General features: G+C 37.2%; 1 protein-coding gene across 2 annotated transcripts in view; it reads left to right on the top strand.

Annotated features, from left to right (window-relative positions):
- The window catches only part of TUSC3 (tumor suppressor candidate 3), a 110,618-nt gene extending 102,224 nt beyond the window's left edge, over positions 1 to 8,394 (top strand). For both annotated transcript variants that reach the window (XM_027735952.2, XM_039378554.1), the window contains 2 exons: positions 7 to 97; positions 8,113 to 8,394. In XM_027735952.2, coding sequence (XP_027591753.1) covers positions 7 to 97; positions 8,113 to 8,128 — 107 coding nt within the window. In that variant the 3' untranslated portion in view covers positions 8,129 to 8,394. The remainder of the gene's footprint in view (positions 1 to 6; positions 98 to 8,112) is intronic.
- The last annotated feature ends 4,182 nt before the right edge of the window (positions 8,395 to 12,576 follow it).

The following is a 12,576-nucleotide window of genomic DNA, read 5'->3' as shown; positions in this document are numbered from 1 at the left end:
TTCCAGTAATATGTCTGGTAGGCCTTGGTCTTGTGGTCTTTTTCTTCAGCTTCCTGTTATCAATATTTCGCTCCAAATACCATGGCTACCCATACAGGTAATCTGTCATTAAATTCTCAATTTATAGATTGTAATAGCTTTGTGTAAGTTTATGAATAGCTTTCAGGTTAACAATCTTTAATGCTTACCACTGAAGTCAATGGAAGGTGGAAGAAGCAGGAAAAATGGGGATTAAGTCAAGCAAACCAAAAAGGGCTGAAAAGCTCATGTTGTTAAACATGACTGCTAATGCATACCAGTTGAAAGGGTTTGAGCACAGATGTGTAACCCATGCAGTGCCCCATGAAAAATGGAAAAGAAAACATGCTTTCTTTTCTAAGGCTTTATTAGATATTTATTTGTGTATCTTTATAACTAAGATGTACGTAAGACGAGGTACAAAAATACCAAAGGAGTGTGCAGTGCTATGCTATGACTTTTCACTAAAAATACCCTCTTTTTTTGTCAGCCCCACCACAGAGGAGAGAAAGGGTTTTAGTTTTTTTAAAGTATATGTACACCTGTCATTTAAAGAGTTGTAATTTGTCTGACAAACAGAAAAGTAGATTTCTATGGTTACACCTTGTGATTAGTGAAACAGCCAGCTTTCTGTGTTATGTTCCACTAATAAGGATTCAGCCTTGCAAAGCCAACTTAGATCTAACATTTGAGCTAATACATTACAATTGTTCTATTGGTTTTTACTGTGAGACTTTAGAACCATTTTCTTGTTTACTGAGGTTGATCACTTTATGCTGATTAATTGACATTAAGTTGCTTCAGATTAGTTTTAGCATTTAATAACATCACACTGAAGACAAGGAAATTCTTCCCTTGCAATGTGTGCAGAAGATGTACTCCTACTTTTTAGTAAGTTCTGCTAAGGAAAGAGGTCTGTAAAGTGCCCAGTAGTATCATACTGCAAAATTTCATCAGTATGAATTTAGTAGTTTGCCATCTGGGATAGTCAGTATGGCCTCTCAGCATCATCTCTGGAGATTACCTTCTAGCTCAACTAACTTGGGGTGAAAGACAGGGTCCAGTTTTCCTAAGTGTGAGGTATTCTTTCCATTAACTACTTAAATCTTAAACTTAAAAATGCAGGAATGATGAGCTTAATCTGCAGCTCAAAGCTCATTTGAGAAGCACTGCCAAAGAATGGCAACCCATGGTCTCAGCTCCCTTCCCTCTTCTCATAACAAGTTTACTAAATGGAAAAGGCAGTTGGTGGTGCTGGTGTGTTCCCTGCTATGCAGTTTAACAGCTGCGAAATAGAACCTGGCTGCTGTACTAGTTTCATTTTCATTTCACTAGTTTCTTAAGAATATTCATATCACCTATTAAGAACATGCTTATATGTCTGTGCCAATTTCCAGCCCTTCCATGGCTTTTGTGAATGTTTGCAGTAGGGTTTTTCTGGCTTCTGTGTGATACGTAGGATGTCTGGGGTTGAACAGTAACTTGTGAACATTAGTATGCTCTGTGAGTTTGCATGCCAACATGATACCATTGATGTTATTGCAGACTTAATTGCTCAGGTCTACTACAGATCTTATAGTATCATGCATTACAAGCTTTACAAATCTAATTTTAAGTAGTGTATGATTTTTCTTTCTTTTCTTGCTGTTCTGTTTGCTGTAAATATTTGGTGGAGTGGATTTTTTTTAATATAATTTTATTCCTCCCACAATTAATCTTGTATTTAGTGAAATAATAGACATCTTTTCTTCAATGTATCTAGCAGAAGTTGGAGCCCTATGTAGATTTTGTATTTCTCTGATAGTATCCAAGCTAAGAATAAAGGACATCAAGAATTGGGGGTGGGGGAAGAGGAAGAGGAATTCTGAATTCTATTAAAAGTTTAACTTCGAGAAATTTAGTTTGATGTGCAATGCATGTCAAAAAGAAGTACACCTGTTAGTATGTTAAAGCTGGTTAAGAAAGAAATAAAAGAAATCCAGGACAGTGCTGAAAAGAATGATTCATCACAATCCTGTTAAAATGAGGTAGTACCACATCATGTTGTCACTATGAAGGAATTATTAGATCTATAAACCAAATTCTGTCTTAAGGAGATAAGTACACTCAATATCACAACTTACAAATCATTAACACCCATCAAGTAAATCTGTTTAAAAAAATGAACACTGTGTATGTATAAATACATGAGAAACATTTATTAGGTGGCTAAGTGTTATGCAGGGCTTTTTTTTATCATGTTACTTCTGCACAAGTAAAAGAGATCTATTGGGCTTACTTGATCTGTCCTAGATTCTTCATGTTTTCATGGAAATAAATTAATCATTCAATCTTAAAACCTCACTCAATGTAGAATTATTGGAAACCATCACTAGAGCTGATCCTTTTGCTCTGCTATTATCAAATTTCATTTGATAGTTTCCCAAATGTGTAATTTATTTATCTAGTCCTTTCCAGTGTTAAATCTTCCATGTTTCTTTTGGTCTCTTGAGTAGCTCTGACCCGATTTTCTGTTGCATTATTTGAAATAAATATCCTATTGATTCTTTGACACTTCAGTGGTCTCAACCATGTCATCTTCATCACAATTTCATAGTGTTTTTTAGAGAAGTCCATTTGATTTTTGTGCATAGTTCTTGTGAATTTTAATGAAATGAATGCACAAAACTCTAAAGAGGACCTTTTAATTTAGTATCCTGCATTTTAACTTCAGACATATATGCTAAAATGCATTAATCTTTTTGTCTACATTCCTTAAGATCTTCCAAAAAGTTCCATGTCCCATCAGTTGATCCTAGTGTAGATATATCTTAAGATGTGAAGTACGTCTGTCCTTTTACTTTCACTGGTTGTAGATTTCACCTTGGAACGATCAGTCTTTACATGATAAATTGTCCTCGGGCTAGTACAGTGTTGCCTTTAACAATATCAACAGCAATGCATACTAATGATCTGTTAGGAAAAAGGGAAGTTTATGTTGGCATGTCTAAAGCAACAGTTAAGGAAAACTGAAATTGTTTCAATGCATGACCTCAAGCATCAACTTTACTGTCCGACTTAAAAAAAAAAAAGTCAAATGTACTAAATTGTTTCTGTTCTCTGGCACTGAATAACCAAGTCAGTCCTCTGTGAAGCATCATGCATCAATAAAAAGTGAAACTGTAACACAACCTGCTGTGCATCCTCTTTTCTGCAGTGACCTCCATGTAGTGAAGATAAATCAAAACAGAGTTGGATAAACGTAGAGCAAAAACGGGAGAAAGACTGCTATTTCCTCATCTAATGTGCATAAATAAAAGTACTGGGCATTCTGTTGTTTCTTTGACCCTGTAATGCCATTGTCATTGTTAATATCTGTGATAAAAAGAAAAGTGTCCTGAGGAGTACTAGATATGAGTACAGATCTATAAGGTCCTCTTTAGAGGGCATGTATGTAGGAGGGGATAGTAGTATTTTGTTTACATTTTTTTGATCCACTTCAGATATTTTCCAATCCATATTTGATTCTTTCTTCCAAAGAATTTTCTTCTTGAAGGCTAGGATTGGGGGAAAAAATTGTTTAATTAATATGCTGGTAAAATGCCTTTATACAGTAAAGCATTGGAATGGGAAAGGTGACACAAAATGGAGGTTTCATGGTTTAACCCCAGCCAGCAGCCACATAACACACAACTGTTCACTCGCTCCCCCACCAGCAGGACCGGGGAGAGAATTGGAATGGCAAAGGCCAAAACACTCATGGGTTGACATAAAGACAGTTTAATAAGGAAAGCAAAAGCCACACACACAAGCAAAGCAAAACGCTGCTTCCCAAGGGCAGGCAGGTGTTCAACCATCCCCAGGACAGCAGGGCCCCCTCACAAGTAACGGTTACTTGGGAAGACAAATGCCATCATTCCAAATGTCTCCCCATTCCTCCTCCTTCCCCTCTGAGCATGATGTTATATGGTGTGGAATATCCCTTTGGTTAGTTTGGGTCACCTGTCCCGGCTGTGTCTCCTCCCAGCCTCCCATGCACCCCCCAACCTCCTCACCAGCATGGCAGTGTGGAAAGCAGAAAGGGCCTTGGCGCTGTGTAAACACTGCTCAGCAATAACAAAAACATCTCTATATTGTCAACCCTGTGTTCAGCACAAATCCAAAACATAGCCCCACACTAGCCACTGTGAAGGAAATTAACTCTACCCTAGTTGAAAACAGCACAGGAGGTCATCATGAAAATTACTCACTGAGCAAACACAAAACTGTGTGCTAGAGCCATTTTTGCAATGGCAGGGCTTTTCATACCTGCACTAATTCACCTTTTTTATGGGAACTAGATGAAACTTTTCATTTTGCTAAAACTCTCACTTTAATTGCTATCATTAGCTGTTGAAAGATTATGCAATAATTTTATTTTATACTGTTGAACATTTTCCTTTTATAATTCTTTCTGGATAAGACAAGTGTGTTGATATATGTGAGAGAATGTTTTTTGGAAGTCTTCTCACCCCAGTATTTTGAGTGAATGGATGATATATTAAATATACTCAGTGATTAAAGATACTCAGTGAGTGATTGAAGACTCTTCTTCACTATGAATCAAAAGTATGAACTCTAAGATAGCTTTGCTAGTCAGGAAAGAGCTTGGAGGAATCTCTGGAAACCTCACTTTAGGCAGTTTCAGCCCAAAAAGCACATGGAACATGAAAAAGAATGAGAGAGGATGGTAAGAACAAAATAGAAGATGCCAATACAGTAGCACAGTATTGTATTACTGGGAATGTTAGGCATGTAAACCTTTGTAATACTGGTTTCTTCAAAAGGACAGATAAAAGTTTTGTCCACGCTTTACTGATGTTAAAAACAGTTTCTTGATTATTTTTTTTAGCATTGGCTGCAACTAATTAACTGCCCTGTGTTGTCTTCTGCCCTGCTTTGTTTTCTGAATGAAACTTTTAGCAGTTTCATTATTGTTGATGCTTTAAATTGTTCTGCCAAGTCAACATGTTGTCATTTATTGTTTTAACCTCATATTAAATGAAATGAACACCTGAAAATTCAAAGTTTTCATAAGTTTTCATTAACTAACTTACATTAAGGAGCTTTTGAAAGAAGTTTTTAGTACCTCCAGTTGAGCGTTTTGTTATCTAGATTATCCTTCATGGCCATTGTATTTCGGTATTATTTACTAGAATAATGTGGAAATTTTTTTTGTTAAATCATAAAAAATAATCAGCCTTCTAAACTATGTATTGATGGAATGGAAAATACATATTCTGTATTGACTAGCAGAGAAAATGAACTAAGCTGCAAGGAAGCATGATAAATAAAAGTTGCCTTATTTTCATCAAAAAACCATAAATATTAAGTCAGACATGAGATATTCTTTCACTGTATAGAGGACAGTAAATGCAACAGAAACAGACAAATTGCAAGATGACCCAGAACATGAACATTCCTCACATTCACTATATACACTACATAAGACCTGTCTACCCTCATTGTAATTAAATTAGTTTCAGTTCAGTTGTGTAATATGGAGCCATTGAAATTAAATGCAAGTGAATAAAATAGAATAGTTGTTTCTTGGAAATATACTGATAAAATATTACTACACAGAACAAACAGACATCTAAAATTAAATTTATTAATAAACATGAGCAGCTACTAGCAGCTTTTTAGATGTTCCATGTTGATTTCATGCAAATTCAATTGATTTACCTTAAATTTATGAACTGGTAAATCTACTTCTGATAAACACCAGGTTTGGCATTCTGGTCTGTCATGCCCAGCAAAATTGGCTATTTCTTCAAAATGGCAGAAATCGGGATTATTGTAATAAAAAACAATAATACACAGCTATCAAAAAGCATCTTACATTTAGCATTTTCAATACTTCTACTCTTAATGTGGCTAAACAGTTCATCAAAGAAGCTACCTATTGAAATGAAAGCCAACCTTGGTTTTCTCTGTTCATCTAAACCATCAAGCAGCACACTGAATTCATGACTATCCACAAACCTCCACATTCTTCTCTATGTGAAGTGTAGACTTCCGTGCTGGTTTCTAATTCTTTAAAGAATGGGAGATCTGAATTCCAGGTGTCTGGACCTGTAACAGATCTCTTAGGAAGGATGTGCTTCTTCCTGTGGCAAACAGTTTGGATGCTCTTCTCATTGGACCTTTCTTCTGTGATTACCACCATTAAAAATGCCTCTTCTTGCTTTTATGTCTTCCCTGTAAGTCTTACAGTGTTGCCATTTAATCCTACCTATTTCTTCCCCTTCCCATCTAATTAATGTCTGGAATGGCACAGTTTGGCCAGCTTTTTGTTTTCTACTTCCCAATTCTTCATAAGGAGACATTTCCTTTTTTCTTTTTGCAGATCTGTACCAACACATGTTGTCCAATCTGTTATTCTAGATTTTTCAGAAACTGCCCACACCCTGTCTCTATCTTTGTGCCTACTCTATGATTTTTGACGGTGTTTTGGCTTTTTGTAGTTTCCACAGAATCACAGAGTAACAGAATGGTTGGGGTTGGAAGGGACCCCTGGAGATCAACCACTCTGCTAAAGCAGGTTCACCTATAGCAGGTTGAGCAAGATCAAATCCAGGCAGGTTTCTTCAGAGGAGAGTCCACAACATCTCTGGACAGCCTATTCCATTGCTCTGTCATCCTCGAAATACGGAAGTTTTTCCTCATATTCAGATGGAACGTGATGTGTTTCATCTTTCTGCCTTAGGCTTTTTCTTTCTTTGTGTATCTAGCCTCTTAAGCTTGTTCTGTAACTTTCAGTGTTTCTCTTATCCGTATTCTGTATCGTGTCTCTGAGCTGCTAAAGATGCAGTTTCCTTGTAGACAGAAAGTAAGGAACAGTAGATAGTAGCAGGTTGATCCAAAAATGACACTGCTGTATTTGTATTTCCTTACAGTTATATCGTTGTCTCTTACCCCTCTTAAGCCTATCAGTTCTACCTTCCTGATTATTGTAATCTTCAGTCCTCCCCACTCTTCCCTCCAAACTTTTTCCCTACCAGTAGTCCTCTCTCTTCTCATTTCCTTTCCTGTACATGGCCTTACACATCTATCCTAAACCTGGGTTAACGCATGTACTCAGCATTCTCTTACTTCTCCGCTCAGCACCCTACAATTCATCTCTTCGTGCAGTTGTTCTTGCCGGCTTTTCCCTTTCATTAATCCTTTCACCCTCCAGCACCCAGCCAGTTGCCATCTGTTTTGCCTTGGTTTGTATGTCTTGCCTAATGAGCTTGTCAGCTTTTTGCAGCAGTGAACATCTTTATACTGATACAGTCTTTTAAGTTTATGGCACTTGTATTTGTTTTGTAATCATTAATTAATTATGCCACGAATGGAAAACTGATGAAATTACTACATGTGTATGCTAGAGCACATTGCATATTTATAAGGAGTTGCAAGACCTTCCCAGTGAAGCTAGAGGCAGTACTTCCGTTCAGTAGTTCATTGCTTTTGTGTTTGTACAGCTAGTCTGTAGTCATGGACAAATCTTTCTCAATGTGTTCCCATCTCCCAGTTTGTACTCGGTAAAGTACTTAGAAAGGTATGACACACAATACATATCTGCATTTTAGAAATGCAAAGTTTTGTTCCAGGGGTAAAAAAACCAGCAATGTCATCTGAAACTTCTTAATGTATTAAAACACTAAGAAGAGTCTGCAACCCTACAAAGCCTTGCCAAGCGCTGTATAGCCTTCCTACTCTGGTGCCACTTCAACAGTAAAGGAAGAAGGTTTTAAATAAACCTGAAACATTTCCTAGGAGAGGTCTCTCACTTTAAGTAGTAAGAGCAAATGCAGAACTTGATTAAAGAGAACAGATGTTTGAAGAGTGTTTTCCTTTTTAATTTTTTAAATAGGCAAATTTAAGTTTCAATCACTCATGTTTTATTTGATAACTTTCCTGCTTGCTTAGTAATTACTAAATGGGATATAAAATCTTAAGAGATTATTACACGAATGTCAAATGACTTTTCAAATTAATGTTTTGAAGTCTTTATTTATTATTTTCAAATAATTGTGCTATGTTTTTTATGCATTTTGCAGCATTTAAACATGTTTTCTTTTTTTTCAGCTTCTTAATTAAATGAATTCAAGCGGGATTCATTTAGAGCTGCTTACCATGAAGATAAGCTATAACTGCTATTATCAGCCCACGATTGTTACATGTATTCAAGAATCTTTTGTTGGTTCATCTGTTTTTGTGATAATTTATATAGTATGCTGATAGATAAATGAATGCAGTTTTATGCAATGAATGCATAATTTAGAGAAATATAAACCTCTAATTGGAAAATTGCTAAAATGTTATGAATATGGTGTGCTCAAGATTTTAAATAAATTTCATTATAATGGGCTTCCGTTTAAGTCTTCCTTATTGAATTCAAAGGGTATCACCAAGATTTTTCACACAAAGTTTGTTATAAGATTTTGAGATGTGTTTTAGAGGTGAACAAAATAGCCTCAGTTTTTCAGCTACTATTGAGAGAAATACCATGGTGGAAACTATGATTTTCATGACTACATGCACCTTGCCCTCACTTTGCTTTGTAACAGAGTATGTATGTAGAGTCTCTAATCACCTTTGATATGCTAAGCCATTAACATAAAATTATATTCTACATATTTTCATCCTCAAATTCTTTTTCTCACTCAGCAGTATATGCAGTACATACGTTGCCAGTTCAACTCTCTCTACAACACGCTTATTTTTTGAAGTAGCAGCAGGAGGAAGGTATTATCCTGAATAATGCTTATGAAGCAGTACAGATGAGCATATTGGAACAGGAGTTACCGTAGTTGTCAGTTTTCTGTGTCCACACAGCTTTGTGAAAAGCTTATGTAGGAATTTGGAATGCCATTTAAAAATACCATTTTTGTAGCTGTTCACATCTCATATTATGTGAATTGCTCATAAACCTTTTGCATACACCGGCATAGTGTATTCTCAGTGACTCGGGAAACAAGAATCATTATGTGATACTCTACCTCAGTCCTGCTTCTTCTTTTCTTCCCTACTGGTATTTCTCCAAGTGATACTTTTCCAAGTACCAGTTCACTGTCAGTAGCAGTTGGAATCTCTTTGTTCATAAGAATACCTCAATATGAGGATAGGGTTGACTAGACTTTACAAAACTTACTTCATCTAATGCTTTTATCTGTTCCTTCTCCAAAAAAATACTGGTATTTTAAGAACTAGGAAACATTTTAGGAGAAGAGAAAACAGGAAGGACAGCTTATATGTTACACAAATGCAGAGCAAGACCACTGGTGTGGAAATGCTGGAAGGATGTAGAGCAGTATTCAAAATAGAAGCTGGGTAAAAACTGACAAACTCAAAACACCTGGTTCACAGACTGATGTGGACTGTCAAGGGGATTGCAGCTTGTACAGAGGTACTTTGGCTGTTAGCCAGGAAGGCAGATCAGACTGCCCATGATGCCAGTTGACTGGCATGTGCCAATGTGGGGAAGCTAGGACAGAATTTGCAAGAGGTTTAAGTCAGTGCTAGAAACCTGAGAAATGGATGGAAGAATTAAGTTGTGTGGTATTGAACAACAGCCCTATTATAACAGGCATTCAAAGCTTTGGTGGAAAAAAAAATAAAAAATCCATGGGACACTGTTACCAGACTACTGAGTTAAGGATGGCACAGCAGGATGGCACAGCAGGTGACAGAGTGGGGCCATATGGGAAAGATTACATAGAGTGCAACAGCATGGACCTCCTACAGGTAAAAAAGAAGCAGTAGGTTCCATGGTTGGAAGTCTGTATTTTAAAAAATAATTAGAACTCTGCTACTGACCTCTGATCAAGATGACAACGGCAGTCAGAAAGAGTAGAGAAACTGCAAGTTTCAGATATGCAGTAGTAGTGAGAGATCTCAAGACCTCATCCTAATGCAATTTAAGTATTTCATCTTGTAATGAGGTAAAGCGTTCCAATGACATGTGACTGCCTCCTGGAACAACTAGTAGATCTCAAATGATAGCCAAATCAGAAGCAGCAGCTTGAGTAGTGCATGGGTACTAGCATAAGAGGTATTCATGGGATGTCTATAACAGCAAACACAGTACAGTAGGGTAAATGCTGTTGTAAGACAGGACTCTCAAAGTGAAATCTGAAATAAAAACCACAACACTGCACACAGGTCAACAGTAAAATAACAGGTTTAAAAAAAAATTATCTGAAGATGATGCTCATAGTGGTTGCATGGTAGCACAGACTTCTTAAAATACACCAAAAGCAAGGGACCAGGGAGGGAACTAGTGAAAGAGTTGGTGAAAAGATTTAAGAGGCACCCACTGATAAAAAATGTGACAGAGGAGCCAAATTCTCTGTAGCAGCTGGGCCAGAAGACTTAGGTCAAAGTGGTCTAGCACATTCTATGTAATTGTTTTAAATAGGTAAGTTAGATGCTGGTAAGATCTCAGGACCAAATGGCATTTATCAAAGACCTCTGAAGGAAATCAGATGTGAGGTTGCAGAACTGCTGAGCAAGGTGCCTTCACCTATCGTTACAGATTGCCTCTGTATCAGAGGACTGACAGATTGCCAACACAGCTGTCATCTATAAAAAGGAGAGTCTAGAGGGAAGACTGAGCTACAGGCCAATGAGCAATTTCCAGTCCTGATGGGATGGTCAAGTCTGCAATAAAGAGAGCAAGGATAAACATAGTCATCTGAAAAAAGATGGAGGACTTGTATAATGCAGTATTTAAGTTTACAAAGCTTGTAGAAGGCTAAAATAGTGCCAGGAAAGCACAAGGATAAAAATCCTTTGGCAAGGATTTATTAAAGAACCTAATCTGGATTTGGGAGAGGTGTCCTTTTCATGACTTGAAAACCAATTAAAAGTTAGAAAGAGAAGAACAGGGCTTAATGGTCACTCTTTATGACAGGAAAGACAAAAATAGAACTTTCCTGAGGACTAGTGCTGTGACCACTTTAATACATCTTCCTTAGTGACGTGTAGAAAGTGCATGTGCAGTGCATCCTGCCCTACAGAGAAGCTCACGGTGCTGTGCTGATAGGGAGGAAAGTCATCTAAACTTTACAAAACTTGATGAATGGGTAAAAAGTTGGGAGGTGAACATCACGGCATCTAGAGAAAATAAATAATGCCTTGTTCGGCTAAAACTCAGGAAAGAGACAGTAGAGTCATAATTGAACAGATTTTAGCAGAATTGTCAGTGTGCACTGACAGCCAAAAAGATGTTTAGTACCGTGTACAAGATGGTACTAAATATTTAGTAGAAGATGTTTAGTAGAGAGTTTGGATAACAAGGCAGAGGACAACACTACAACTACACAAAATCTCCATGGATTCCTGTTGAGTGAGTGCTGCATATAGTTCTGATGTACACATCTCAAAGACAGAGCAGTTCAAGGTACTGGGAATTGGTCAGGGAGGTAGAATTCCCCCTCATGAAGGGACACTGAAAACACTGGAACTATTCAACTGGAAAAGAAAAAAAAATCCTGAGGAGTGAGTATGATTGTGGCTTACAAGTTTATAAACACTTTAGATGAGCTAAATACTAAACACTCACCAAATCCTACAGTACTAGAACAAACCTGCAGCTTATTTAAAAGGAAATACATCCTTATTACTTTTTCAGGAGGTTGAGGAGATAGACAATATTCAGCAGGTTCAGAATAGGATCAGAAAATTCGTGGCCACAGTTCCACAAGAAACTTTAAAGGTGATACAGTTTACCATGCAGTAATTCTGGATGCTGGAGAGAGTATGAGGTAAATAGACCACATTCTCTCTAACTACTATCTCCAGTCAGCCAGAACACTGAGCTAGATGGCCTTTTGGTCTAACCTCCTCTGGCATTTTGTAAGCTCATTAAGAACTGTGAAGGAGGAGGGAGGTGACATTAAGGAGAGCTGTATGATCCACTGCAACTTTTATTTTCTTGACAGCACAAATAAGCAGGCCTGGAAAGCACCAGCAAACAAGGAGAAGGCAAACACAGGTATTGGCAGAGCTCAGGAGGATAAGAAGGATTTCAAAAGACCCCAATCCCAAGGCATGTGGTTAGGCAAACCCTGTAGGTAAAAAAGTACAAAAATTAGCAGAACACTAATACATACAGTAGTGTATTTAGATCTCAAGTGCTGAGTGACAAGAATACATGCAATCACATTTTAAAATATATAGAGAAATGTGTCATTAAAATTCAAGGCATTTTCACCACGTGATGGATCAAAAATCTTGGGATCTTCTTTTGATGCAAATGCACAACATGTAATGAAGTGAATGCTATTTGTCATAAGTTAGAAGTCTTTCATTCCTGTTGCATTTGTAAGGAGTAGATAGCGCAGTTCCTGTCGTATTTTATAAGTGATCGCTTCCAGTGCTATGAATTTATCACCCTAACTATAGCCTTCATGGTAGTATAGGGACAGGTTGGAGTTTGATTTAAAGAATGAACCAAAGCAGAGAGAAACACACAGCTGTAGGCAAAAAGAACTTCAAGTCTACAAACAGCAGGCAACACAGAATCCTCCATTTTTTTTGTGCTTGCTC

This window comes from Pipra filicauda, unplaced genomic scaffold (genome assembly GCF_003945595.2).
Source record: "Pipra filicauda isolate LSUMZ 115617 unplaced genomic scaffold, ASM394559v2 scaffold140_size2443280_pilon, whole genome shotgun sequence".
Classification (NCBI taxonomy): Eukaryota; Metazoa; Chordata; class Aves; order Passeriformes; family Pipridae; genus Pipra; species Pipra filicauda.
The sequence above is the reverse complement of the archived record's forward strand: the minus strand, read 5'-3'. Positions and strand labels throughout refer to the sequence as shown.